The 26,480-nt window shown below is 44.3% G+C and overlaps 1 protein-coding gene across 1 annotated transcript in view; it reads left to right on the forward strand.

The window, feature by feature from the left end:
* Nucleotides 1–2,585: 2,585 nt before the first annotated feature.
* The window catches only part of RAB38 (RAB38, member RAS oncogene family), a 63,631-nt gene continuing 39,736 nt past the window's right edge, over nt 2,586–26,480 (forward strand). The window contains exon 1 of the mRNA XM_052662385.1: nt 2,586–2,808. Coding sequence (XP_052518345.1) covers nt 2,607–2,808 — 202 coding nt within the window. The 5' untranslated portion in view covers nt 2,586–2,606. The remainder of the gene's footprint in view (nt 2,809–26,480) is intronic.

Below are 26,480 nucleotides of genomic sequence, written 5' to 3' on the forward strand. Positions count from 1 at the left end.
TGGGCTGTCACTTGCCGGAATACATCCAGAAGACCCAGAAAACTATTTTAGAGTCAGCAGTGCTCTGCAGAAATCTCGCAACCCAACCTTGTCATTTTACACAGGGTCTTTCAGAATTCCAGCCTGGGAACTGCTAGACCGTGGTTCTCGTCAAGCCACTTTGAAAGTGAAAAGTGAAAGTCGCTCAGTTGTGTCCAACTCTTTGCGACCCCCATGGACTATACGGTCCAGGGAGTTCTCCAGGCCAGAATACTGGTGTGGGTAGCCTTTCCCTTCTCCAGGGGATCTTCCCAACCCAGGAATCGAACCCAGGTCTCCCGCATTGCAGGTGGATTCTTTACCTACTGACCTATCAGGGAAGCCCTTCAAGCCACTTTAGTCTAAAAGATTTAAAAATTGTAAATTGAGAGTCATTTCTTCCTGCTGTGAAGAACTGTCATGAGACCTAACTGAGTGATTCTGGAAATAAGCTGCAGGACTTCCTGCCCAGCGGGGAGCTCGCTCACCATGACCGACCACTGTCCTTGCAGAGGCAGCGAAGCAAAGTCAAAACCTCAGGACCCAGTCCTCAATTTTGCTTTCTCTGGTGTAAAGAGCCCTCTTCGCGTCAACTGTATAAACTCCAGGTCCTGAATCTTGGTCAGCCTGCTACACACAGTAAATCTAAATGTCTGATGTTCCAACAGGCCCGGGTGAGAAAAGGAGATGAGGTGAGGATGATTCAGCCAGACCCGGCTGGGAGAACACGCTGGGGCCTGTGATGTTGGATCAGGCAGAGCGTTGACGGCTGGCTCACATGATGTCTCAGACAGCCACCCCCTCCTTGCCTCCACCACCATTAGCTTCTACTTCTTTTTTTAAATTTTAACTTGTGAAAACTTTATTGTTTTAAATTCATTTTTAAATGCAGACCCAATCTCTAATCCACATAGAGTGAATGATTTAGCTTTTCCATGTTTTAGGGGGGTCAATTTTGTTAATTGTGTTTTTCAAGGAGTTTGCCCATGTTGCTTAAATTTTAAAATTTATTCACATAGATCTGTTCACAATATATTTTCATTCATTTTTTTAAAATGTCTATAGGAACTCATACTGCCAATTTGTGTTTTCTCAAATTAGTACTGGAAGACTTAAGTTTGAATTTGGCTTTTTCATCACAAGCTGTTTGCCCCTACATACGTTACTTAAAATGTCTAGGCTCTTTACTGGATTAGGAATATATATTAGAGGCTAGGATACTATAATATGTTCCTTATTATTTAGTTAGCTTAAAGTGCCATGAGGTATGAAAAAAGAGAGTAATCACTGTAGCCGATATTATTCTTGGAAGGTATCACAAGACACTGATACTTGACCTGAATATTTCAGGATATGTGAGCTAGCCTATAGGGCTGCGTGTGCACACCCAAAATGTCTAGGTCTTGTTTTCCTCATTTCTTCAAAATGGGAAGAATAATTGTTATCTATTTTTAGGACTGCTGGGATGGTTAGATGACATGCGTATAAAACCTGGCACATACCAAGTGCTGGATCGATGCTTGTTCTTATTATCACGTAACATAATCTGACCAGTTGTCTAAATTGTCTTTCAACGCTGCTCAGACCTTTTAGTAGAGGAGAGGAGGAAACTGAGCCATGGATGCCCTCAGCACTTACAGCCCAGCTATCCTCCTGGTTAGACCATTAATTGGGCTTCCCCTGTGGCTCAGCTGGTCAAGAATCCGCCTGCAACACAGGAGACCTGGGTTCGATCCCTTGGTTGGGAAGATCCCCTGGAGAAGGGAAAGGCTACCCACTCCAGTGTTCTGGCCTGGAGAATTCCATGGACTGTACCGTCCATGGGCTCGCATAGAGTCGGACACGACTAAGCGACTTTCACTTCATTTCAGACCATTAATAGTTGAATAGGTGTGAAGGCGCTCAGCGTTCACACTATCAAGCTGATGCGTCAAAGGATTACCATTACCAGATCACGGAAGAAGAGGCTGGGGCAGTTCAGATGACTAGTGTGAGGTCATTCACGTCGAAAACCAGGCGTGCCGGACCCAAACCCAGCTGGTGGGCCTCCTGAAACTGTTTTACGCGTTGCCTCGCCTCCAAATTCTGTCTACCCCGCGAGGCGGAGGCGCAGCCCACGACCTCAAGAGTCCCGTGTTCAGCCAGACCGGTTATCTACCGTCTGTCTCGCCGCAGTTCACTTAACTTTTTAGACACTCTCACTTGCCAAACCTGAAAACTGAAACCCACACCTCCAGCTTTGTGACCAAGATTACAGACAAGAAAAGCACTTCGGAAACTGTCAGGGGCTGTAACGAATAGCCTCTGCAAAAGGGCATCTGCGCGTGAGCCTCCCCAGTCCCTGGGGCCCAGGAATCGCTCGGGTCTCCCCCCGCCGAGCCGCGCGGGCGGGCTGAGCAGGGGTGTCAGCCCGCGGGGCTCGGGTCTGGGCGTTTCTGCAGCGGCCGGGGAGGAGTTCCGCCCTCGCCCCCGTCCCGCCCCGCCGCCGCCTCGCGCCCGCACTCGCGCTCCACGAGTCTCTCCGGCCCGGCCCCCGGCGGCGCTTCCCGGGTCCGCAGCTGGCACCGCGCGGCGGGCGGGCCGCCACCATGCAGGTCCCGCACAAGGAGCACCTGTACAAGCTACTGGTGATCGGCGACCTGGGCGTGGGCAAGACCAGCATCATCAAGCGCTACGTGCACCAGAACTTCTCCTCGCACTACCGGGCCACCATCGGCGTGGACTTCGCGCTCAAGGTGCTCCACTGGGACCCGGAGACCGTGGTGCGCCTGCAGCTCTGGGACATCGCGGGTGAGCCCCGGGGCCGGGAACTGGGGCGGGGGCACCTCGCAGACCGTTTCCCGTGCCAGGGCAGCGGCTCGAGGCCCCGCGGAGACCGGGGTCTGCCTCCCGGGCGCTGCGCCGCGAGAGACTTTCCGGGGTGGACTGCAAACTTGGTTTCAAAGGAAACAAAAAAAGTTTCTCCCTAGCGCGCGGCAACTTCACGTGCGTCCCCTGGCGCTTTGCGGCGGCTGCTTTCTGTCCCTCCCACAGCCTCCCCTGGGATCTCTGGGCTCAGCGCGGGCCTCCCCGGGACCCAGAGGGAGACCCTCCGGCATTGCACTCGGTTCTTGATCCCAGCTCACTTTCCAGGCACCGGCAGTCCTTCGGGTGACGCCGCCCGGAGCGTCCCGCCCGCCCTTTCCAGCCGGGTGCCGGGACCCCCGAGGGGAAGCCCCTAGACCTGGTCACAGCGGGAACCCGGAGAGTTCCGGACTAGAGGCGTTGCCCAGTTCCTGTTCCTAACTGCTCCCTTTATTCCAGCTTTCGACACCCCCTTTTCTACCATTCAGTCAAGAAAGCTGGAGGTTCTCTGCTTTGAGAAAGCCAAGGACCTTTCTGTGTCTGCTTTGGGGGTAAATCTCTCACTGTTTCTGTTTGTCCTTCTGTCTCTCTCGCCTATGAAAAGGAGATCGAGTATATATATTCCTGTTAGGGTCACTTTTGTCTAAGGGTCTATTCTTTGCGACCCCATGGACTCTAGCCCCCCGGGCTCTTCTGTACATGGAATTCTCTAGGCAAGAATACAGGGGCGGGTAATCATTCCCTTCTCCAGGGGATCTTCCCAACACAGTGATGGAAGCCAGGTCTCTTGCGTTGCAGGCGGATTTCTTACCGTGTGAGCCACCGGGGCAACCCCGTTCTATGACATTCGCCACAGATTTCTTGATTTGTTCCTAAAGTTTTCACTGAGAGGTCTGGAAAATGAGGAGCCTCTTACAATGTTTGAAATCAGAATTTGATTCCCAGGGTTGTACCAGGAGTTGGGGCTCCAGTCTAAGGTGGAGGTGCAAAGAGTCCCTGGACCCAGACTGTGGGCGTGTCCAGCCCCTCCCTGCCGATCCCTGAGCTCACCATCCTGCTCCCCGCAAACCCCTTCAGCTCAGCCGCTTCCCCGTTAAGTTGGAAGTCAGTCAGACAAGGACAACTTGGGGAGCCTTCTTGCTAAGAAATTTTCAGGTCCCCTGGGATTCCTTGTGAACGCCTTCAAACAATCAATCCACTTCACCTGGGTCTGTTTCACAGTCTGTGGCACTAGGAACCTTTACACGTGTTGGACCCAAACCGGCCACTTGTCTTTCAGAAAATAGGTTCATTTTAGCAGGTGCATTTGACTGGAAACTTCGTCATGGCTTGAAGTGAGAACATACGTGGGAAGTTTTCCAAAGGGCATTTCTCATTCTGGGGAGTCCAGTGCCTCTTTAATCGGGAGCTGCCGGGTCTTATGATAAAACTCGGCATGTGAACAGATTCATGCCTTTAGTGTCATCGTTAACTGCTCTAGTAGCACAAGGATTAACAGAGACCGGAAGATGTCGTTGGCCACTATCTGATTGGGCTCTATATCTAGAAAATCCTCTGTGAGTCTGGGCACTTTGCTGCTGCTGTTTTTAGTGTCTAACACCTCTGATGTTGCATCAACATCTGTAGGATCCAGGTGTAGAATTAGCTTACTCTTTGAACACGGGTGTAGCTGTAATTTAGTTTTTTATGTGAAAATCAAATGAGGATGTGACCTCAGACATGTTACATAATGTCTGTGAGTCTCAGCGTCCTAAGTATACTAGGGTTTAGAGATGAAGAGCCTAAATCCCACTCGAAATGCTTCCATCAGAATCCCTGTTTCACCCCATATTTCTTGGGCAATTTTAAGTAAGTTTCCTAACTTCCTAGTCTCCGTTCCTTATCTGTAAATAGAATGCTTTCTCCGAACAAAGAAGAAAACGAGAGGAAAACTGACAAATGCTAACTGAACTCATTAGTACTTACTCCCTAGGAGAACTGCAGGAATTGTCGCTATACTAGCTTTGTTTGCTATTTGTTTTTTTGAATATGTGTAAATGCTAGGCAAGAAGGACATGATATAAGTGTGCTAATTAGATCTTATTAAACGATAATTCCTGATGAACGAATATAACCTGTTCTAAAACACCCAGCACCATTTTCCAGCTTTATCCATATTACAACATGCTGTCTTGAGCAATTTCATTCCCAAGCTTAGAAATACCTCCTTCAGTTCTGAAGTTGCCGTGGAGGCTATAGTCACAGAAGTCTGTGTATATAAGAAATCCAAGGAGCCTCGGAAAAGTCAGCTCTATAGATATGGTGGTGTGCACCATCTCTGTAGGGAAGTTCATTTTCCCCAGAGCTTTGATGTTCAATGCTAACCTGTCATTTCAGCCTCCAGCCCAAAGAGCCCTGTGGGCTGGGTTTGAAGTTCTTGGTGGTGGTGGTGGTGTGGTCACTCAGTCGTGTCTGACTCTTTGCAACGCCATGGACTGTAGCCCATCAGGCTTATCTGTCCAGGGGATTTCCCAGGCAAGAATACTGGAGTAGGCAGCCATTTCCTTCTGCATGGGATCTTCCTGACCCAAGAATCAAACTGGGGCCCCCTACACTGCAGGCAGACTCTTTAACCAACTGAGCTTCCCAGGAAGCCAGCTTAGAAGTTGGGCAGCAGGCAAAGCTGGTTGGGGGGGGAGCTGGGCCATTGTGGGGAAGGATGATTGGAGTGTACAGTGGACATATTTCAAGCTCCATAGCTAATTCTGTGAAGAGTAAGTGCATATGGAACCCAGCCTCAGCGGCCCAGTCAGACCCCCTCAGCTAACTGTATCTTAGAGCGTCTTTAGATCTGCCTGTCGGTCCAACCTTGGGGAATGCTTCCTGTCTCCTCGCTGCTCACTTCTGGCGTGTGTCTTATAGGCATGGGTAGTGACACTCATTTTGAGCTTGCTAGGGGTATTGATGAAGTAGAGGAAACTTGCCCTGTCCTGAGAGGATATCACATCCATCTGCTATCAAGGGAATCTTTTGCTCAGTTAGAGTTTTAATATCCATTTGGTTCAGGGCCAAGTTGGGTCCTATTTGTTCAACTAATTCCCGTGATCTTTGTCTTGTGGTCACTTAGACTGGCCAGTTTGCTTCTGAAAAAGACTGCAGAAAGTACCTTTTAGGAACTTGTGACGTAGACCTTGAAATCACTGAGATGAATCCCACAAACCCCATAGAAGACTCTGAATCCCAGTGATTCCACCATAGAAGAGCATCTGAGTTAGCTTTGGATTTGGAAACTCTTGATAGAGTCAGAGAAATTAAGTAATTTTGCCAAAGGCCACCCAACTAGTAAGTGGAAGAGCTGAATTTGACTCAGGTCTGTTTGATTTGGAATCAAGCCATGCTCTTTATAACCATAGCCCTGTGAGGGCCTGGTGTACAGCTGACCCACTGGGGTTATACACAATTCCTCTTTAAGGGCACTGCTTATTTAGTAGATAGATTATCTTTGCCTTCTTTCCCTTATTGCTAATATGTTTTTGGATGGTACCACAGTGCAGAGAGTGGAAAGAAAAGGAACAGAAATATATTTCTGGGCTTCCCTGATGGCTCAATGGTAAAGAATCAGCCTGCAATCCTCCCGAGACATGGATTCGATCCCTGATCTGAGAAGATCCCACATACTGTGGGGCTCAAGCCTGAGTGCTCGACTATTGAGCCTGTGCTTTGGAGCCCTCGTGCTCCAGATACTGAAGCCCACACGCCCTGGAGCCCAGGCTCTGCAACAAGAGAAGGCACCACAGTGAGAAGCCCTCACACCGCAACTAGAGAGGAGTCCCCGCTCACTAAAGCCAGTGAGAAGCCTGAGCCGAAACCAAGACAGAGCACAGTCACAAATACATAAATAAATACAAAAAAAAAAAAAAAAACCACTCAAGAGTTTCCACCCAGTTACAAAAACACTAGTTTCAAAAAATAAAAGGAAAGAAAATCTTATTTCTGAAAATTTGATTCTTAGTTATAGGGTTTTTTCATTTTATAGAATAATCAAAAAAAAGAAAAAGTTCATACTTGAGACACTCTTTTACTACTCCTCTCCGAATCCTGATGCTTTGACTATTCCATTAAGTAACTCACACAAGTCGCAAAGCTAGTAAGCAAAGTTGGAATAAGCTGCTCAGTACTAACGGCACAGAGGGACCACGTTAGAGCAGACGGAGAATGCAAGAGGTACCATCGTATGAACATGTGACATCGCAGGGAAAGAAAACGATTGCCATTTGAAAGATGGGCAGCTGAGATCCAGCAAAGTTTCACGATTTGCCCAACGTCAAGTGTTACAGCTTTAGAATATCCATAATTCATAATCCATAATTAATATATTAGAATACATCTGAAGTATTCTATTGATTACTTTGATGACTGCATTAGCACTTTCAAAGAGAACAACCCAATTTTGTCTACAAATCTTGCTGTGCTTTGGGAACCAGGTGCTGGAATTGGGACAGTGATAGTAATAATAGCTAACATCTTTAGACATTTATTCTTGCAATTGTCTGTGCATACGTAATTTTTAATTTCCCGGTAAAATAGCTGGTTAAGTGGTAGTGCTGGAACTTAAAACTTGGTCATTGGATCTAGCACCTAGGTTCCTAATAGTTTTGCTCTACCTTCCACAGTTCAAAAATAGAATACTTCAGATGTAGTCTAATAAACATAGACTATGGCTATTCGAAAGCGGTAATGCTTGACATGGGGCAAATCATCAAGCCTTGCTGGATCTAAGGCCCCATCTTTAAAATGACGACTGTTTTCCTGTGGTGTCTCCTGCACGGTGTTCTCTCTTGCCGTCGCTTTAGCTCTAATACGGTCTCACTGTGCCCAGTTGCTTCTCTGGTAGCTCAGCTGGTAAAGAATCCGCCTGCAATGCAGGAGACCCTGGTTCAATTCTTGAGTCAGGAGGATCCCCCAGAGCAGGGATAGGCTACCCACTCCAGTACTCATGGGCTTTCTTGGTCGCTCAGATGGTAAGGAATCCACCTGCAATGCGAGAGACCTGGGTTCAATCCCTGGGTTTGATCCCTGGGTTGGGAAGTTTTCTTGGAGGAGGGCATGGCAACCCACTCCAGTATTAACATGCCCAGTTAGTATGTAACAGCCTATTCCAACTTTACTTACTAGCTTTGTGACTTGTGCAAGTTACTTAATTTCTGTGCCTTTGTTTCCTGTCTAAAACCTGGGGACAATGGCAGACCCTGCATCTTAGAATTAAAAGAATGAGATGGGTTAATTCACATAAAGCTGTGCCTGACTCATTCTGAATGTTAGCTATTACTCTTCTTTTTTTAACTGTTATCACAAACTTCTTTCACATACATTTTCCTGCTTGATCTTCTCGGAGTTGCTGAGGGTATAGACAGAGCAGGTGGTATCAGACCTATTTTATATTAGATCAAGAATCAGAGACCCAAGATCACAAGAGCTCTCATGTGGCAGAGGAGACCAAGAAGAGGAGGTCTGTTTAACTCCATCTTTGATGCATATATTTGAGAAAAATGACCAGATCTGGGGGTCATCAAAACTCAATCCCAGATTTAACAAATACAGTAGAAAATACAGTTGGCAGGTGATGTAGAGAATCCTTCTCTCCCACATGAAAGTTTCACGGCAAGACTCTCCTAAGTAGTACATTCCCCTAAATAGTTAAAATCCAACACGTAGGAAAAATATTTCCCCGCAGGGCACATCTGTACTGACTTTCCCCACCTAAGCTGTGTGACGAAGCCCTGGAGGACATGAACTCTCCAACAGGCAGGGGGCAGCGGGAGGCAGCCCGGGTCTAGAGTTACCCGCGTCTAGAGGCAGGAGCCCAGAGCACCAGTGGCCCCAAGAGCCATCTGGGAAACAGTGCTCCATTGTTTTAGTGTCTGTGAAGTGCTTCCACATCGTAAAATTCAGCTGAGGTTTTGGACTTGACCTCTCTTCAGTAGAGACTTCAACTGAGACTTCCCTGGTGGCTCAGACGGTAAAGCGTCTACCTACAATGCGGGAGACCTGGGTTCAGTCCCTGGGTCAGGACGATCTGCTGGAGAAGGAAATGGCAACCTACTCTAGTATTCTTGCCTGGAAAATCCCATGGACGGAGGAGCCTGGTAGGCCACAGTCCACAGAGTTGCAAAGAGTCAAGAATGACTGGGTGACTTCACTTTCTCTTCAATATCTATTTCTTTGTTTAAAATTATTTATCGGCTTGCTGGGTCTTTGCTGCTGTGCGGCCTTTCGCTAGTTATGGTGAGCAGAGGCTATGCTCTGCGTGCAGGGCATGGACCACCGTGGGCCTCTCTCGTTGTGCAGCCAGGCTGCAGGGCGCAGGGCTTCAGTGCTTGTGGCTTCTGGGCCCTGGAGCACAGGCTCGATGGCTGTGGCCCCTGGGCCTAGTCGTCCCGCGGCACGTGGGATCTTCCCGGATCAGGGATTGAACCCATGTCTCCTACATTGGCAAGTGGATTCTTTACCACTGAGCCACCAGGGAAGCCCTTTTATATCTATTTCTAAAAGACAAATTCTCTGGGACGTTTTAGAAGCATCTGAAATATTAATGCAATGGATCTGAAAATGTAGAGAGTACTAAATTTGGCAACCACCGTGCCAGGCAAAAAAATAAAAATGCATGGCAAGTCTGGGCCACATTCAAGTGGGCAGTTATTGTCTAGTTTCTAGCCTGGCTAATTATAGAGTTTCTGAATACCACGTGGGTTAACGTGCCAGGTGCTTACAAGTAAATAATATGTATGCTGAAGGGAACAGTGAACTTTCGACACAAGGTAAGGGCTGGGTGGGGGACGCACCTCAGGGCTTCTTACAAGGAGGTCGTTAGACTCTCTGGGCATCACAGACACATGGGCATTAGGCCTGTGGGATAATCTAGGCTTTAGAGGACTGGTTCTGACAGGTGGGCACAGAGGAGCCTGACCAAGGGCGCTAAAATGCTTGAGAGGAGGGAATGTGGGGAGCAGCTCCTGTGTGTGTGTTTGATTTCTTCAGCAAACGCGTCTACTAAATGCCTGCTGCTTCCCTGGTGGCTCAGACAGTGAAGAATCTGCCTGCAATTGCTGGAGACCCGGGTTCCATCCCTGGGGTCAGGAAGATCCCCTGGAGAAGGGCATGGCAACCCGCTCCAGCATTCTTGCCTGGAGAATTCCATGGACAGAAGAGCCTGGCGGGCTGCAGGCCATGGGGTCACACAGAGTCAGACACGACTGAGCGACTAACACACACAGACACACACAGACACACACAGACACACACACCTATCTGTTAGGCACTGTACTGGTTGGGGAAACAAGAATGAAGACTTGAGCAAGACCTTAACAAGTTCATGGCTTAGTGGGCATGATAGCGTGAGAGCAAATACGCTGTAATGGTGAGCAAATTGTGTTGGTGAACGTGACTCCAAAATTCTCTGGTGATACAGAAGGAGTCCTGTCCACACCACATCCTTCCATTCTCTGAGATTAAGCCTGATCAGACTAAACAAAGCCTCTGGCTAGGGTGATTTCCTAAGCTCTTTCCTAGCACCAGTGACTCCCTGGGAGGGACTTAAAGGCCACACACCTTGAGACAAAAGTTCATCCTCTGGCCCTTTTTAATTCTGTCTCCTTCTCCTGAGGAGCTCATGCATTCCTGTGGCTTTAAACTCTGTACTGGTGACTCCCAAACTGTGCTTATAACCTTGCCTTCTCATGAGGTTCAGACCTACAATTTCATCTTCCTACTGGACATTGCCTTTATGATATCTCAGATATATTGCAAGATCAATATGTCATAGCCAAGTTGCATGAAAAAGCAAGATTGCTTGTTTCCTCTACAATCAAGTAAAATATGCTCAATGTAGCAAATGTGGAATGTACCAGAGAAAACAAAAATACGACACAACAATAAAGAATATAGACGTGACCACTCTTAATGAAAGTAGTAAATGATGTCTTTGTAAATCTTAACCAGGTGTAGCTCTCCACACATTGATCTTCATAGTGTAGTGAGCTATACTGCTTTTTACCCAGTTACTAAGACCCGAAACCTCTGCCATCTTTTCTCCTCCTCTTTTGAGCTTCACGTGCTCTCCATCTCCAGGTCAGATGGTGATTGTGCCTCTCCAGCGCCTGCCCTAAACCAGGCACAGCACTGTTATCCCCTGTCCCGCTATCATAACTCCCTGGCTAGTTCTAGTCTCCTCCTCCTCCGGTTCTTATGTGGACTAAGGTCACGTTTATCGTCCCAGAATATCACTTTGGTGGTTCTTCATTGCCAACAGATTGTAAACATCATGGCAAAAGGAATGAAAGTCCTTGGGATGAGATGATTGGAGAAATGATGGCTAGAAAGAGGACAGATTCTAAATTTTAGAGCTGTTGAGGGAGAAGTTCATGGGGTCCTAGATGGTCAGAAGTAAGCGGAGTCCTTGAGACCTGACCTGGTCCAAAGGAAATCTGGGATCTGTCTCATTGTGGACTGGTCAGAACACAGTTAAAACCCTGTGTTTTGACCCTCTCATTGAGGGTCAAAATGATACTTAAGATTTTTTTAAAAATGTGTTTAACTTAAAAAGTCATTTTACAATATGAGAATTTGAGAAGTGTAAGATCCTGCCTGGGAAAATTTGTTCATTCATTTGATAAGCACAGGGTTTTTAGGAGGGGATGAAGTAGGCATTGGTATGGAATCTGATATTCCACAGGGGACATAAAGTTATTTAAATATAATCCTGGAGATGATTACTAACGGTTTTGATAAACCTCTGAAGGAGAAATGTCAGGTGCTAAAGAAAGTCAAATCATGGCCCCTGCCATCGCCATGGTGTGGAGGAGAGGACTGTGGGTAGGAGGAGGTGGAGAGAGGCAGCAGCTGACAAATTACAAAAGGGTGCATTTGCTCTGCCAGCGGTTAAGAGGGGTCATTGTGTACATTTATCAATTTATCAGACTAAATCTTTGCAGTTTAAACAGCACCATGATTCTGGCAAATAGGTCATTTTATTTCCGGATTTATAAGTGAGGAGACTGGGCCAAGGGTAAGTAGAACGTGGTGCCTGGTACGCTGTAGTTGCTCAGTAAAAGTGGGTTTGGTGTTAAATGGCCAGTGGGGTTGATACTACAGTCATTGCTCAACTGAAACATTTTGAGGAGAGCTGTCTTGTGGAATGTTTAGACTTGATTGCTCCCTCTTCTGAAAATTAACTTTGGAAAACCCTGCAAAGCTTTCAACCCATTGAGAATCTTTTTAACATTATATTCTCTTTGCTTCTGGAATGGATCTTCCTGGATGGATATGGTGGCCCTGCTGCTCCTTGGGTGGAAATAGGTTTATTCTGTGAAGGGAAGAGCCTCAGCTTCTAGGTGGGTGTATTAGAATAGTCTCTGTCAACTTGACAAGGTCAAGTCTGAGACTCTAGCCTGGGATTCCAAATTATTGAGTTCCACTAACTTTTTCCAGTTGTTTGAGAGCTTGCTTGAGAAGTTATATGGTCTTAAATTACTCTCTGAAAATATGTCAGGGTTTAAACTTCACCATTCCCCACTGCCTTTAGTTTTCTATTCTCAGGTATTAATCCTGTCCTATCTTTTCTATCTTAGAAAATAGCTCTCTTATCCCTCCTTTCAGTAGCCATGTCTTCCTCACAGCTCATCTGAACTGCTGCAGCATTGCGCTAGAGCTCATCCCTTCCTCAAACTTTCCCGCCCATCAGCTTGCAATCCGCAGAGGTGAAGCTTTGTAACGCAGTGTCTGTCTCCAGTTAGATGTTCTCCAGTGTGGCAGCCTTCAGTGGATCCTCATCACTTTCAGAATGAGAGGCTAAGCATTTTAGCATGAAGTTCAAGGCCTTTCTTGATCTGGTCATTGTTACCCATCCTAGTCCCATCTCCTGTACCTGTGATTCTTGACCATTCTGGATATCTTAACTGTGGCTTCAGGTCAACTACCCTTCGCTTTATACTGTGGCTTGTACAGTTGTCCCTGGCTAACTGCACTTTCCCCTTTCTTTTCTTAAATAGCTCCTATAGGCCTTTTGTCATCACCCATTTCACTTCCTTCAGGAAGTCTCTTTTGAGTCCAGGTGACCGAGGAAGATACTATTTATCTGCTCCCATAATATCCCATGCTTCCCTCAGATTAGAAGTCCTCTACCACTGCATTGAGATGCTTTTTCTTCCCAATTATAACCCTAGAACTTGGTTCTAGTCCGTGTTTAGTGAGTTTTATTCAATAAAAAGCTTCAGTCAACTATTTCATCATTGCTCTAAAAATTTCTTCAATAAACAAAAGAAACTTTTTGTTTACAAACAAAAGGTTATCATGCTTCAAAGACTTTGTAATTTTCTCAGCACTAACAGAAAAATGCATGCCTTTTAGAATTGATAAATACAGCAATCATTTTTCTTAAGGTGGAATTCCATTTTATTTTTCACCATAAAAACTAGGGAGTGACCTTAAAGAGCATTCTTAAGAATGTGCTTCTTCATTTAACAAAATCTTCCTAATTCAAAGTGAAATGTCATTCATTTGGAGGTCAAATGACAAAGCTGTATTTTCCTTTTATGATTTTTGAATAGATTAGATGAAGTAGTAAAGGTGATTTTCACAGAGTTGAAACCTGTAGGTCATCAAAACAAATCCTGCATTTTAAAGTTGAGGAAGCTGTGCTCCAAAAGGGGGTTCCTATTGATTTCTCAGGCTCAGAGAGCTAGTCAGAGGTAGAACTGGAACAAGAATGCTGGCTTCTCTGGTTTATTAGGGATGAGATGTGAGGAATTAAAAAATTCTTTTTAAACACCAGGTGTTTTGGCATTGTTTTAGTCCTGGGACACACGAATAAATGAATTTAGTAGGTGCTCAGCTTTGAGAGTTCACAATAAAGCAATAAAGAAGAGAGAATGTTGGTATGGCATTGAGGTGAACCAAAGGCACCCACAGTTTGGATTCAAAAGACATGCCTGATTTAATTTCCCCAGTGCTCCATTACAGGCTCAATATGTGGCCCCTTGGACTTCCTCTTCCTTATTCACACTTCGTATTTCTCTCCTCTGCACCTCTGCTCCTGTGCTTCTTACTAATTCACGTGCCCTCCCTTTATCTCCACATACCCAAACCCTCTCTGATGTTTAAGACCCGCCTGAAAGGGACCGCCTATGCAAAGACTTCCCTAATTCTCTCCTCCAGTGGTAACTCCTTCCTCCCTTGAATCAACACAGCTCCACTCCCTCCTGACCTGTCTCCTTTTAGCAACTTCTTAGACTTCTATTGTACCTCTCCAGATATCCTTTCCAGTTTTTAGCAGAGCTTGCTGCAATTATTTGTCTCATGACTTAATGAAATGACTGTGGAGTTAGCCAAGATGTGGAGAAAGAGAGAGTACCGTGGAGGAGAGTGAAGCAAAAGAGATTTTGGATGCAAAGGCAAGCGAGTTCAGGAAGAGGAGAGTCAATCATTTCAAATGTCTGGGAGAAATTGGAATTATTACTTTTTGCTCTGAACCATTGTTTTCTAGTCTGTGTTGTCCTGATTCATTATTTAATCTTTCTTCCTCATCAGCCTTGTGTAAATGTGCTCTCTCGGGAAGGACAATGGACAATTTAGCTTCTTGTATACCACCTCAGCCTATTGGAGATCAAGAAATTATCTATTGTGTGAGGGATTCAAACACATTTCAACCTAATTTGTAGGGTGAAGTTTGACAGCAAATGATTTAAATTACTTTTTGACAGGCCTGTTTCCCCCTGTAATATAACGTGTTATTAATACCACCATTTATTGGGTGTCAGGCATGGTACTGTACATTTTTTATGCATCATTTTATTTACTGCTCACAAGGAACTGATCTTATAGTTTCTGTTACTAACCTCATCATAGAGGTCTACGCTTACAAGGGCTAAAAAACAGATAAACGCACAAAACTCTTCAAAAGGTGCATAGAAGGTAAGAGGTAGCCCTGGGATATGAACTGAGATTTGCCTGGTTACAAAGTAGTAGCTATTTTCTATCTGCTCCATCTACTATTGCCTGTGGGGTAATATGACAGTGCGACAGTTTTCACATATCAAGGATTAAGTTGCATTTTGAAAATGCATAGTATTTATTTTAAAGGAATATTTATTATTATTTTTAACCCTTATGCTTTGGATAGAGCTAAGAATTGAATGAGCTGAATTCTTTGCATACATCATTGCTTAGATCATGTGGTTGGTTTGACTTAATAAGAAATATCTAAATATACTATATTTAGACAGGAAAACCACAGTACATAAGGGATATAGACTCTACTTTGAAAATTAAAGATAAGAGTAGCTAAGATGCTTGATGGTATTGGAATAAAAATTAAAGTCTTGATGGTGGTTGAAGACGGGGTGTGTGTGTGTCTGTGCATTTTAAACTTAATAAAAGAATCCTCTAGACTAGACTCGAAAAGCTACAATAGAGTTTCTCAAACTCCTCAGTTCACAGAACCTTTAGTATCAAAGTACAAATAATTTTTTCACGGTGTCTTTAGGCCAACAGAAGTAATTAAAAGCTCTGTTATTTTTTAATTAAAATTTTTAAATATATATTCATCAATTTTTAATTTTTTATTATTTTTTGTAATATGTATTTTATTGAAGTATAGTTGACTTACAATGTTTCAGGTGCACAGCAAAGTGACTCAGTTATACATATACACATACATTATTTTTGAAATTATTTTCCATTAAAGCTTATTTTAAGATATTGACTATAGTTTGTTAAGTAATTAGCACCAAACAATTTCATAAGTATTATAGCCTAATAATTTAATAGTCCTTTGGGAAAATGGGGAACATAAGTGAAAATGATTTTTATTTCATTTCTATGACTGTTTACTACAGGGACATGTATTGCTTTGGGCCATAGAATAGCATCTCAAAACTGAGTCCAAGTGGTCATCATCACCCTCATTTCCTGTTTCTTATTGATTTTCACATGATCTTGCTTTTTATCACACAAACTGCAAAAATGCCAGCTTCAAAAAGATATGAGCACATCAAAGGGAACGTCGCACGATCTAATGTTAAAATTGTGAACTGCCTCTAGCTGGTAGCTCCTAAGGTGTCTGATTGATCTTGAGCACCACTGCTTGCCTTGAAATTTAAAATTATCCAGTTGCAATCCTGTGACTTCACTGAGGCACCCCAGAGCACCTTGGCACACATTTTGGGAATTGTACCTATGAAGGAATCTGTGAATTATTTAAAAGTGAAACCCTTAGAGTCCAGGATCCCTGGACCCTGTGAGTTATTTATAAAAGTATCTTTAAAGAAACTGTGGCGAGGCGGTTCTGAACTGGGGACAGATTTTTTTCCAGAGTGGATTTTAAGAGTGAGCAGGAGTTTAGTAGTCATGGAAAGTCAATGAGTTGGATTAGAGATGTTGCTTTATTCAGTCCACTCCTCTCCCTGATGGGGCTCCCTCTCTCAATAAGAAATCATTATTCATTTCTACTTTATTGTGCAAAGAGTACTTATGTTACCAGCTCCATTCTGTTTCACAAGTCCATTGTGAGCACAGACTAAGAGCTTCTCAAAGTACATGGGCGAGAGAGAGACTGTTGTCGTTAAATCACTATGTCCAGCTCTTTGCAACCCCATGGACTGCAGCACGCCAGGCTTGCATGTCCTTCACTATCTCCCAGAGCTTGCTCAAACTCATGTCCATTGAGCCAGTGATGTCATCCAACCACCACATCCTCTGTCATCCGCTTCTCCTCCTGCCCTCAATCTTTCCCAGCCTCAGGGTCTTTTCCAGTGAGTTGGCTCTTCCCATCAGGTGGCTAAAGTATTGGAGTTTCAACTTCAGCCTCAGTCCTTCCAATGAATATTCAGGGTTGATGTCCTTTAAGATTGACTGGTTTGATCTCCTTGCTGGCCAAGGGACTCTCAGGAGTCTTCTTCAGCACCACAATTCTAAAGCATCAATAGGGATCAGTATTAGAGGAATTCCACAGCGGGCTTGAGGAGACCACAGTGTAACTGGGCACACGGTCTGCAGAGTTTGAGGCACGTAGAAAGCGGTATGGGGCAGGGCCCGGCCAGCGGTGCATTGTCAGCGCTGTCTGATATCCGGCAGGAACGAACTGAGCCTGGGGCCAGGTAGTCAGAAAAAGCTCCAAGGAGGTAGGATTTGGTACCACCTTGAAGAATAGGTAGGATTTAGTTCGGCAGAGAGTCAGAGATGGTGTATGTTCCAGTGAGGATGGGAAGGCCGTGGAATGGTGAATGAAAGCAAGAGGCAGAATTTAGTGAGCCCAGCAAGGTGTAGATTGCTGGATTGCACCCAGCAATCCACAGTCTGAGGATTAGCCTTTGACTTGTAGATCAAGCTGTGCAACCTTAAAAATACCACAGGAGCCCAAGGGGGAAAATAAATGAACTATTTTCTCTACCTGGCAATCACTTGTTCATCTTTCCCAAGGTCTTCTCTGAAAAAAATCTGTTCTCACTTCTGGACCACTCACGCTTCTGCTCCCTGTTTCCCTAGGAATTGGGCGTGAAACTTCCCCTGAATCCTGGCTCCCATTTTGTTTCTCTGCAAAATTTCATGTACAGCTGGATAGTTGTATAAAAATGAGGCTGAATGTGTTGAAGAGTATTTTGAGGCAAAGAACCAACCATGGGATCCTACGTAAGCATGTATAACAGACTTAAAATAAAAAAAATGTGGATCCATAGCAATGATTTACTTTAAAATAAAATTATATAAATGTCATTGAATTCCAAATAGTTTGTTATAATTATTTGAATAAAATGGATATAGATACATACATTTACATTTAAGGCAGTGTTATCTAACAATGAGAAAGGAATAGTATCTTAGCCACTTTTTTTTTTTTTTTTTTTTGACTGTAAGTTTGAGTGCTTGGCTATGGAAGACAGTTTGGCAGTTACTTACAAAACTAAGTATATACGAACCATATAATCCAGCATTTGTGCCCCTTGGTATTTACCCAAAGGAGTTGAAAAATTATGTCCACACAAAAGCCACACACAGATGTTTATAGCAGCTGTATTCCTAACTGCAGAAAGTTGGGAGCCACAGAGATGTCCTTCAGTAGGTGAATGGTTGCGGCTCCCCCGGGGGCTGAGCTGTAAAGAAGCTGCCTGCCAATGCAGGAGACTCGGGTTTGATCCCTGAGTCAGGAAGATCCCCTGGAGAAGGAAATGGCAAGTCACTGCAGTATTCTTGCCTGATAAATCCCAGGGACAGAGGAGCCTGGTGGGCTGCAGTCCACAGAGTCACAGAAGAGTCAGATGCGACTGAATACACATACGGGGGGATGGTTAAACTGATACATCCAGATAATGGAATATGATTCAGCACTAAAAAGAAGTGAGCTATGAAGCCATGAGAGGACATGGAGGGAACTGGAACGTATATTACTAAGGTGAAAGAACCCAACTTGAAGAGGCCGTACAGTATGTGATTCCAACTCCATCACATTCTGAGAAAGGCAACGCTGTGGAGACGGTGAAAAGAACAGTGGCTGCCAGAGTTGGGGTGGGGAGAGGGGTGAAATAATGGAGCAAGAGGATATTCAGGGCAGTGAAAGAACCCTGGATGATACTGTAATGGTGAATACATGTCCTTAAACGTTTGTCCAGTGCCATAGAATATACAACACTAAAAATTCACCCTAAGGTGCACCATGGGGTTTGAGGGGATTATAATATGTCAGTTTAGCTTCACCAATTATAACTGTTAGTGCATCACTCTGGTGGGTGATATTGCTCACAAGGGAAGCTATACATGTATCGGGGCAGAGAGTGTATGGGAAATCTCTATACCTTTCACTCAGTTTTGCTATGAACCTAAAACAGTTTTCAAAAATTTAAGTCTCAATAATGATAAAAAATAAACAGATGAAAAACACTGAGGGCTTGGTACTGATCAGCTCAAATGAACTTGACAGAGTAATTCATAAAATATTGACCCCAGATTTCTGCATATTCTGAATTTTCAAGACATTGCAATATTTGTATTTATCTTCCAATTTGCAACTGTTGGGAAATTGTTCAAGTTGCTTTAAATCTTGTGTGGGTCACGTAACATGTGAGCAGCCCAATCTCCCATTTGGGCACTTGCTTTGGGCAGCAGTAGATTTAATTAAGCAAATTATAAAGTGACAACAGGGCTTAGGATGGTAAATCTGGCGGAGGTGTACAGAAATTAAAATACAAGTAAATCTCCAGTCCTGACCACCTCAGCCCTGGAACTTCAGACTCACATATCCAGCTGCCTATTCACCACGTCTGCATAACGGACATCTCAAAGTCCCAATCAACTTCCATGAAATCTGTGCCTCCCGAAACCTGCTCCATTTCAGCTAATGGCAGCTCCACACTTTCAGTAATTCAGGTCAAAAGCTTGGTAGTCATGTCTGGATCATCTCATAAGTTATATTTCACCTATCTTCTCTGTCTCCAAATATATCTGGAAAGCAGCCAGCCTAGACCATCCTCACCACCCTTTGGTCAGCATCATTTTCTCTTGCCTGGACTGTTGTTTCCCCACTTCCAACCTTGACTCCTGCGTGTCATCCCTCAATGAAGCATCCATAGGGACCCATTTACTTCTATCGGTGCTTGTTTCTCATCTGTGCAGTCTTTCAGTACTTTCCTCTTTCATCCAGAATAGCAGGTAGCCTCAGGATAATGGGCTGAAACTGTCAACAGTCTGGGTCCTGTGATCCAGGATCATTGCACATTCTTCTTCTCCTTGCTCAGCTCTCTCCAGCCAGCAGTCTCCCCGTGTTCTCCGCATGCGTGGCAGACGCTTCTGAGCTTCAGCATCTTTGTACTTGCCACTCCTCCTGTCTGAAGCCCTTTTCTCCTAAACATCCTAATGGCTTGCTCCTTTATTTCTTTTTGGTCTTTACTCAAATGGTACCTTCTCACTGAGCCTTCCTTATCCATCTTGCTTTTCTTTACCCTGGCCTCTTGTCGCTCAGCTGGTAAAGAATCCACCTGCAATGCAGGAGACCTGGGTTAGCTCCCTGGGTTGGGAAGATCCCCTGGAAAAGGGAAAGGCTACCCACTCCAGTATTCTGGCCTGGAGAATTCCGTGAACTCTATAGTCCACAGGGTTGCAAAGAGTCAGACACGACAGAGCAACTTTCACTAGCATACTCATTTCTCCTCTGCTGCTTTATTTATTTAATAATATATATTTGGCTGCATTGGGTCTTAGTTGCAGAGTGCAGGCTCAGTAGTTGTGGCGCTTGGGCTTAGGTGACCTGTGGCATCTTAGTTCCCTGACCAGGGATGAAACCCACATATGTCCTCTGCATTGCAAGGTGGGTTCTTAACCACTGAACCACCGGGAAGTCCCTGCTTTTCTCCATAGCACTTCTCACCAGATAATGTAATATTATATGTATCTTACTGTTTGTTCACTGTGGATCCCTTTTTACTAGAATGTAAACTTCATGAGGACTTCCCTGGTGGCTCAGTGGTAAAGAACCCACCTGCCAGGAAGGCAACAATTTTAATGGTTTGTTTTTTTTTTCCCCCCTTAGTTGCTGATTTTTTTTATTACATGTTTCTAGTGCCTGGAAGTTCATTGGCGTTGAGAATTTTTTGTTAGATGAATGAAAGAAGTAAAGTGGTAGGACATAACTTAAGTAAAGTGATTTCAGTGGGAGGGGAAAGAAAGTGATAATTGCCAGTGACATGACAGAGGATGATTCTCAAAGACTTGGTAAGCCTGAAAGTAATCGCTGGGAGGGAGGTTATTTATTCACTCAGCAAGGAGATCTTACTGACCACCTACTAGGTGCACAGCGTTTGTCATGGGGCTGCAGAAACTTGGCTCTGGGCAGGGAAAGAGGCTGGCAATTTTGTAGGGGATAATTACCCAAGGTTAATTCTAGAATAGAAGCCTAAGTGACTTGGAAAAATGGTGATTGATTGACACTGTTCTGTCACTGATTTGGTGGAGCAAAGAAGTGAGGAGAAATGATGAAAAAGTTCCAGAACCGCTGCCAGAGGGTCAGATGGGCTCTTGAAAAATGATGAGAACCGTGCTCTCCAGCAATAGCCTGACTGATCCTTGTCGGGGGAGTTCCCTGAGCCTTCAAAACCTGCTTATACCACAGGAAATTCAGTGGCCATTTAATCTTCGCAGCAACTGGCTAGTTTTTTTTTTTTTTTCTCCAGATCCTTGCTCAAAGTTCATATTTACTTTTGGTTTTATCTACCTGCTTTTCATGCCATTTCTCTCTAGAAATAAAGAGCATACCTTGGTGTGGTATACTTTTAATCCTACTGATTTTGCCATGACCCCCAAAATTTATATTTGGAATAAATTGATTCCAAGGGATTATTTCTTAAGATGAGAATTACTGTGAAAGCACAACATTCCAGTCTGAAATTCATTGCAAAGATACGCATGTAACCCTGTTGTAATAATGTTAATTTTCTCCATCAATGAACATCTATTGATTATTTACTGAAAACAAGAGTAGAATATAGAGTAAGTGTATTAGTAGGTGGCGCTGGCTCATGAAAACAAGATAATGCTGTATTTTAGAGGAAGGACGAATTTTAATTTCAGTTTATTTCTACCACAATACTTGGAACGCTTAACTATATCCAAACAGTAGAGGAATAAACTTCAGATATACAGTGTAAAATGTGACCAGCCTGCTCTCCAGGCTTTTGCAATGCCAAGTTGGAGACAGAAGCATGAAGACAGAGCATGGTAAGTGTGGATGGAACAGGATAAAGAAAATGCTGTGGGGTTGTGAAAAAGCGAGCCAGAGTTCCGGCTGGCGGGTTCTGTGAGGTTTCAGGGCACAGAAATAGGATGCATGGGATGTAACTGAAGGTGAGAGGAGAGATGTGGAAGGAATTCAGACTTTGGGAACAGAGCTGCAAAAAAAAAAAAAAAAAAGGCCAGGAAAGCCAGAGAGTCGTGAAGGATGTGTTCTGGGAAGGTGGGAAGGACAGGTCATCCGGTGTGGCTTGGTTGTGGGGCACTCAGAAGGACGGGACGGGAGAAGAGCTTGGAAGGCTGGTTGGAGACAGTCTCCAAGTGTGTAGTCTTCATTCGAGTGTTTTTTGTTAAAGCATGGAAGAGTCACTGAAGGGCTACAATGGCAAAGAATAATGGTAATATTTGTGTTTTGAAAGTGATTCTAATAGAAATAGAAGTTTTAAGACTTCAGCTAGGGAAGGCTTAAAAAAACAGTTTCCTAGGCCTCACACAAAAGCAGTACAATAAGAATCTCTGAGGAGGATGCCCTGGGGACGGGTGTTCTGTAAATACTTTGGGTGATTTCTTTTGTCCCCCCAGCCCAACTGAGATATGTGTTAGCTGCTCAGTCGTGTCTGACTCTTTGTGAGCCTGTGGACTATAACCCGCCAGGCTCCTCTGTCCATGGAATTTTCCAGGCAAGAATACTGGAGTGAGTGGTTATTGCCTTCTCCAGGGGATCTTCCCTACCTAGGGATTGAATCACGTCCCTTGCACTGCAGGCATTTTCTTTACTGTCTGAGCCACCAGGGAAGCCTCTGTTGAGATATAAGTTTACTCAGTGGTGTACGACATGATGATTTCATATATGTGTATACTGTGAAATCATTACCACAGTGAGGTGAATAACATCTCCATCACCTGGGCCTCCCAGGGGGCTCAGTGGGTAAAGAATCTGCCTGCAATGCAGGAGATGCTGGAGTTCAATTCCTGGTTTGGGAATATCCCCTGGAGGAGAGCACGGCAACCCACTCCAGGATCCTTGCCTAGAGAATCCCATGGATGGAGAAGCCGCTCGGGCTACAGTCCATAGGTCGCAAAGAGTCGGACATGACTGAAACGACAAAACACATACCTCGCCTAATGACCTTCTTGTGCTTGCTGAGAATATTTGAGACTTGCTCTTTTAGCAACTTTCCATTATGTGATACAGTATTGACTATAGTCACTGTGTTGTACCTGAGATCTCCAGAATTTATTCATCTTGTAACTGGAAATTCCGACCTTTAACCAACATCTCCCCAGTTCTCCCATCCCCTAGCCCCTGACAACCACCGTTTCGCTCTTTGTTTTTATGAATTTTCGGCTGTTATAGAGTTTTTAGTTTCTTCATATAAGTGAGATCAAATGGTATTTTTCTTCCTCTGTCTGACTTATTTCTCTAACATATTACTACTGTTATTGCAAAAGTTAGGATTTCCTTCTTTTTTATGACTAATATTCTGTTGTACATGTATATAGTTGGTCCTCTGTATCTGCAAATTCCACATGCACAGATTATAAAGGACAGAGTGCATTTTATAAGGGACTTGAGCACCTGCGGATTTTCATATGTTTAGTGGGTCCTGGAACCAATGTTCTGCATATACTGAGGGAAGACCAACCACATTTTCTTTGTCCATTGCTCTGTCAATGGACATGAGTGTGCCTGTTCAAGGTAGTGATTTCATTTCCTTTATATACACCCATCAGGTGATTTCTTGTGCTGCCAGAACAGCAACTGTCTGAAGACCTGTGTTAGTTATATTTATATTTATCTTAAGGGGAAATGGGAGTGATAAAAACTGAGATGCCAAGAACCTCAGGAGCTTTCAGAGGTCCAGATGAGGGCTTGAACTGGAGCAGAGAGACGGCTGATGGAGCAGAGGGGCAAAGTCAAGAGCCCCATTTGAACTAGAAGTGTTGGTGCGATGTGGGAGACCCTTTGTATGTGGCGATGAGGAAGGAGCTGGAAGATGACTTTAGGGACCACTCTGGTGGGCGTGTGGGTGGTGTTTCTGGGAACCAGCACAGGGAACACAGGAAGAGGGGGAGGCAGATAGCTGGATGTCTTCATATGGGGGAGGCTGATCAAAGGGGGTTGGCCAGAGGCGGTAATGAACTTAACGCAGGTGTGTAATTCAGTTCCTTGTTTTAACCAATGAGGTAACTGAGACTCTGAATGATGAAGTGACCCATTTGAGGTCACACAGCTAGTTGGTTATTAGAAAATCCTCTTGTTTTTATACCTGTCTAGAAGATTCACAGGCATAGGGGAGCCTGGTGGGCTGCCATCTCCGGGATCGCACAGAGTCGGACACAACTGAAGCAACTTAGCAGCAGCAGCAGAAGATTCACTGCTTGGTTATGTTGAGAGCATTTAGATAATACTATTAAATAATTACCAAGTGAAAAATATTATTAAATATACACTATAGCAGTGTTGCTGGTGTATGTTTTTAGCTGAATCCATGACAGCAAACGGGCCATTGTGGTCCGTTGGAAGAGAGAACCAGGTCTTGATTTCAAGGTGTTATCATGGGGCTTTGTGCATGTGTGCTAAGCCTCTTCAGTCATATCTGACTCTGTGTGATCCCAGGAACTGTAGCCGCCAGGCTCCTCTGTCCATGGGATTCTCCAGGCAAGAATACTGGAATGAGTTGCCATGCCTTCCTCCAGGGGATCTTCCTGACCCAGGGATCGAACCCGCATCTCTTACGTCTCCTGCATTGGCAGGCGGGTTCTTTACCACTAGCACCGCCTTGGAAGCCCAACATAGAGCTGCTGCTGCTGCTGCTAAGTCACTTCAGTTGTGTCTGACTCTGTGTGACCCCATAGACGGCAGCCCACCAGGCTCCCCCGTCCCTGGGATTCTCCAGGCATGAAAACAGCAAGCGGACTTTGAGATTGGCCAGAACAAATTCATTTTACAGATGAGAAAACTGAGTCTCAGGGAGAGAAATATAGTTGTATAAGGCTGCACAGGTAACAAGGGATTAAAATGAAGCCTCCCCGCCACCCCTGCCCCACTCCCACCTGCCATCTTCTGACCCTTCGACTTAGTGATTTCTGTGGGAGGTTATCCAAACTATTGCCACAGCCATTGTACTAACCTTTGTGATTCGGCTGATTGCTTTATCATTTAACACCCCTTTAGACTGAAAACTGAATCATGAGCCACGTCTACATGGCTGTGGAGTGTGTGGGGACCTACGTGGAGAACCAACTCATTTTCAATCTGGGCCTCTAGTGTGACACTTTTTGGTTTAGAAGTTCCTTGAGGACAAAAATTCTGTATCTGCAGCACAAAGCACAGAACCTGGACCATACTGTCTATTCAATAAATGTGGGTCAAATGTGTGATTTGACCCCAGTGGCATTTTTTTTTTTTTTTTTGAATTATAGTCTTTGTTTAAAAAGTAAATCACCTGTGATGGATTCATCAGGTCTCTACTGGGCTCACATGTAGGCACTCACTAAGCATCACATGGTTCTCATTCTTTTCTTAAGAAACAGCAGAGAGGGCTGTCAGCTGACAAAGGCGCGATAGAATGAGTGCTGGAAAGCCCTTGGTCTGAATGTGACCTCTTGCTGGAATGCCAAAAATACAAACTTGCCAAGTCTCCTGGCCCAGTGACCTCCATATACAAAGGTCTTTTCTTTCTAGAAACAAACCTTCTTCTTCTGGTTTCTGATCTGACACACATACCCTCACAAACTCACACACACACACACACAATCCCTACAGAGGTGTAAGTCTACGTGGTCTGTGTAGTATGTCTTTTTTTTTTTTTTTCCTGTATAGACCCTTTGCCATATATTTGAAATGTAAAATCTTTGTTCTTAAAGGCTGCCTTATTGTACTATGAAAACCCCGGACAAGCAGATTATTGAATAACCCATGACTTTGCCCTTCATCTGATTATTTCTCTGAAAGGGATCATAAGACATCCAGAAAAAGCCCAGAGGCCTTCAGAGTTCTGAATGATCACAGAGGGCCTTTTTCCCCCGTCTTCCTGAAATGTCATGGCCACCCTGATCAGTATCAAAGGAAATCTCTGTATGCATAAGGATCTAAAACAACAAAAAACGGAAATAAAAGAAATTTAGAACTCATTTCGGAAAAATGAAAGTTCATCCGTGGCCTTTGGGTCATATGAGTAGTGTTATACCACTCTCTTTCATTGACTAGATGACTGTGGGGAATTTTTTTTAAATGCTGGTATAACCCAAGTAAGGGATATTTTAGGACGGTCATGTGGCTCTGACAAAGTGCTCTTCTTTCCAGGCATACGTGCTTGAGGACACAGGCTCACACACTAGGTGAGGAAGCCTTGACCTTCATGTGTTTTCATTAAGTGCTTATGGATCAGTCCCTCTTACAATCTGTAGTACTAATGGCAGTGTGAACATGACCTACGAAAGAATTTGGTAACTTGAATTAAAACTCACCGTCAACAAACCTTGAACACAAATGTTAAGTGTCCTTAGAGGTATATTGACCTACAGATACATGCCAGTTTCAGCCCTTTTTTTAAAAAGAGAAGTTGGCTTATTCAATACACACTTGACTTTGTTTTAATTTCTGAAACTTTATAAAACTCTGAACACGAAGAAGTTCCCAAGTCACAATAAAATAACTCTGCCTGGTCATACACTTCTGGAGTTTGAGGTTCAGAAAACATGAACCCAGTCTTCAGTATCTCCCATCTTCAGCAATTACTTGTGGACAGAGTTACAAGCAATAGGGTTTTTTCCATATTTGTTGATCAGCTCAAGTTCCTGTAATGTTCTTTCATAAACTCTGGTCTAGAACTCTGATTTCACTACCTTTGTCATATTGTCTTTTA

This window comes from Budorcas taxicolor, chromosome 25, assembly GCF_023091745.1.
Source record: "Budorcas taxicolor isolate Tak-1 chromosome 25, Takin1.1, whole genome shotgun sequence".
Lineage (NCBI taxonomy): Eukaryota > Metazoa > Chordata > Mammalia > Artiodactyla > Bovidae > Budorcas > Budorcas taxicolor.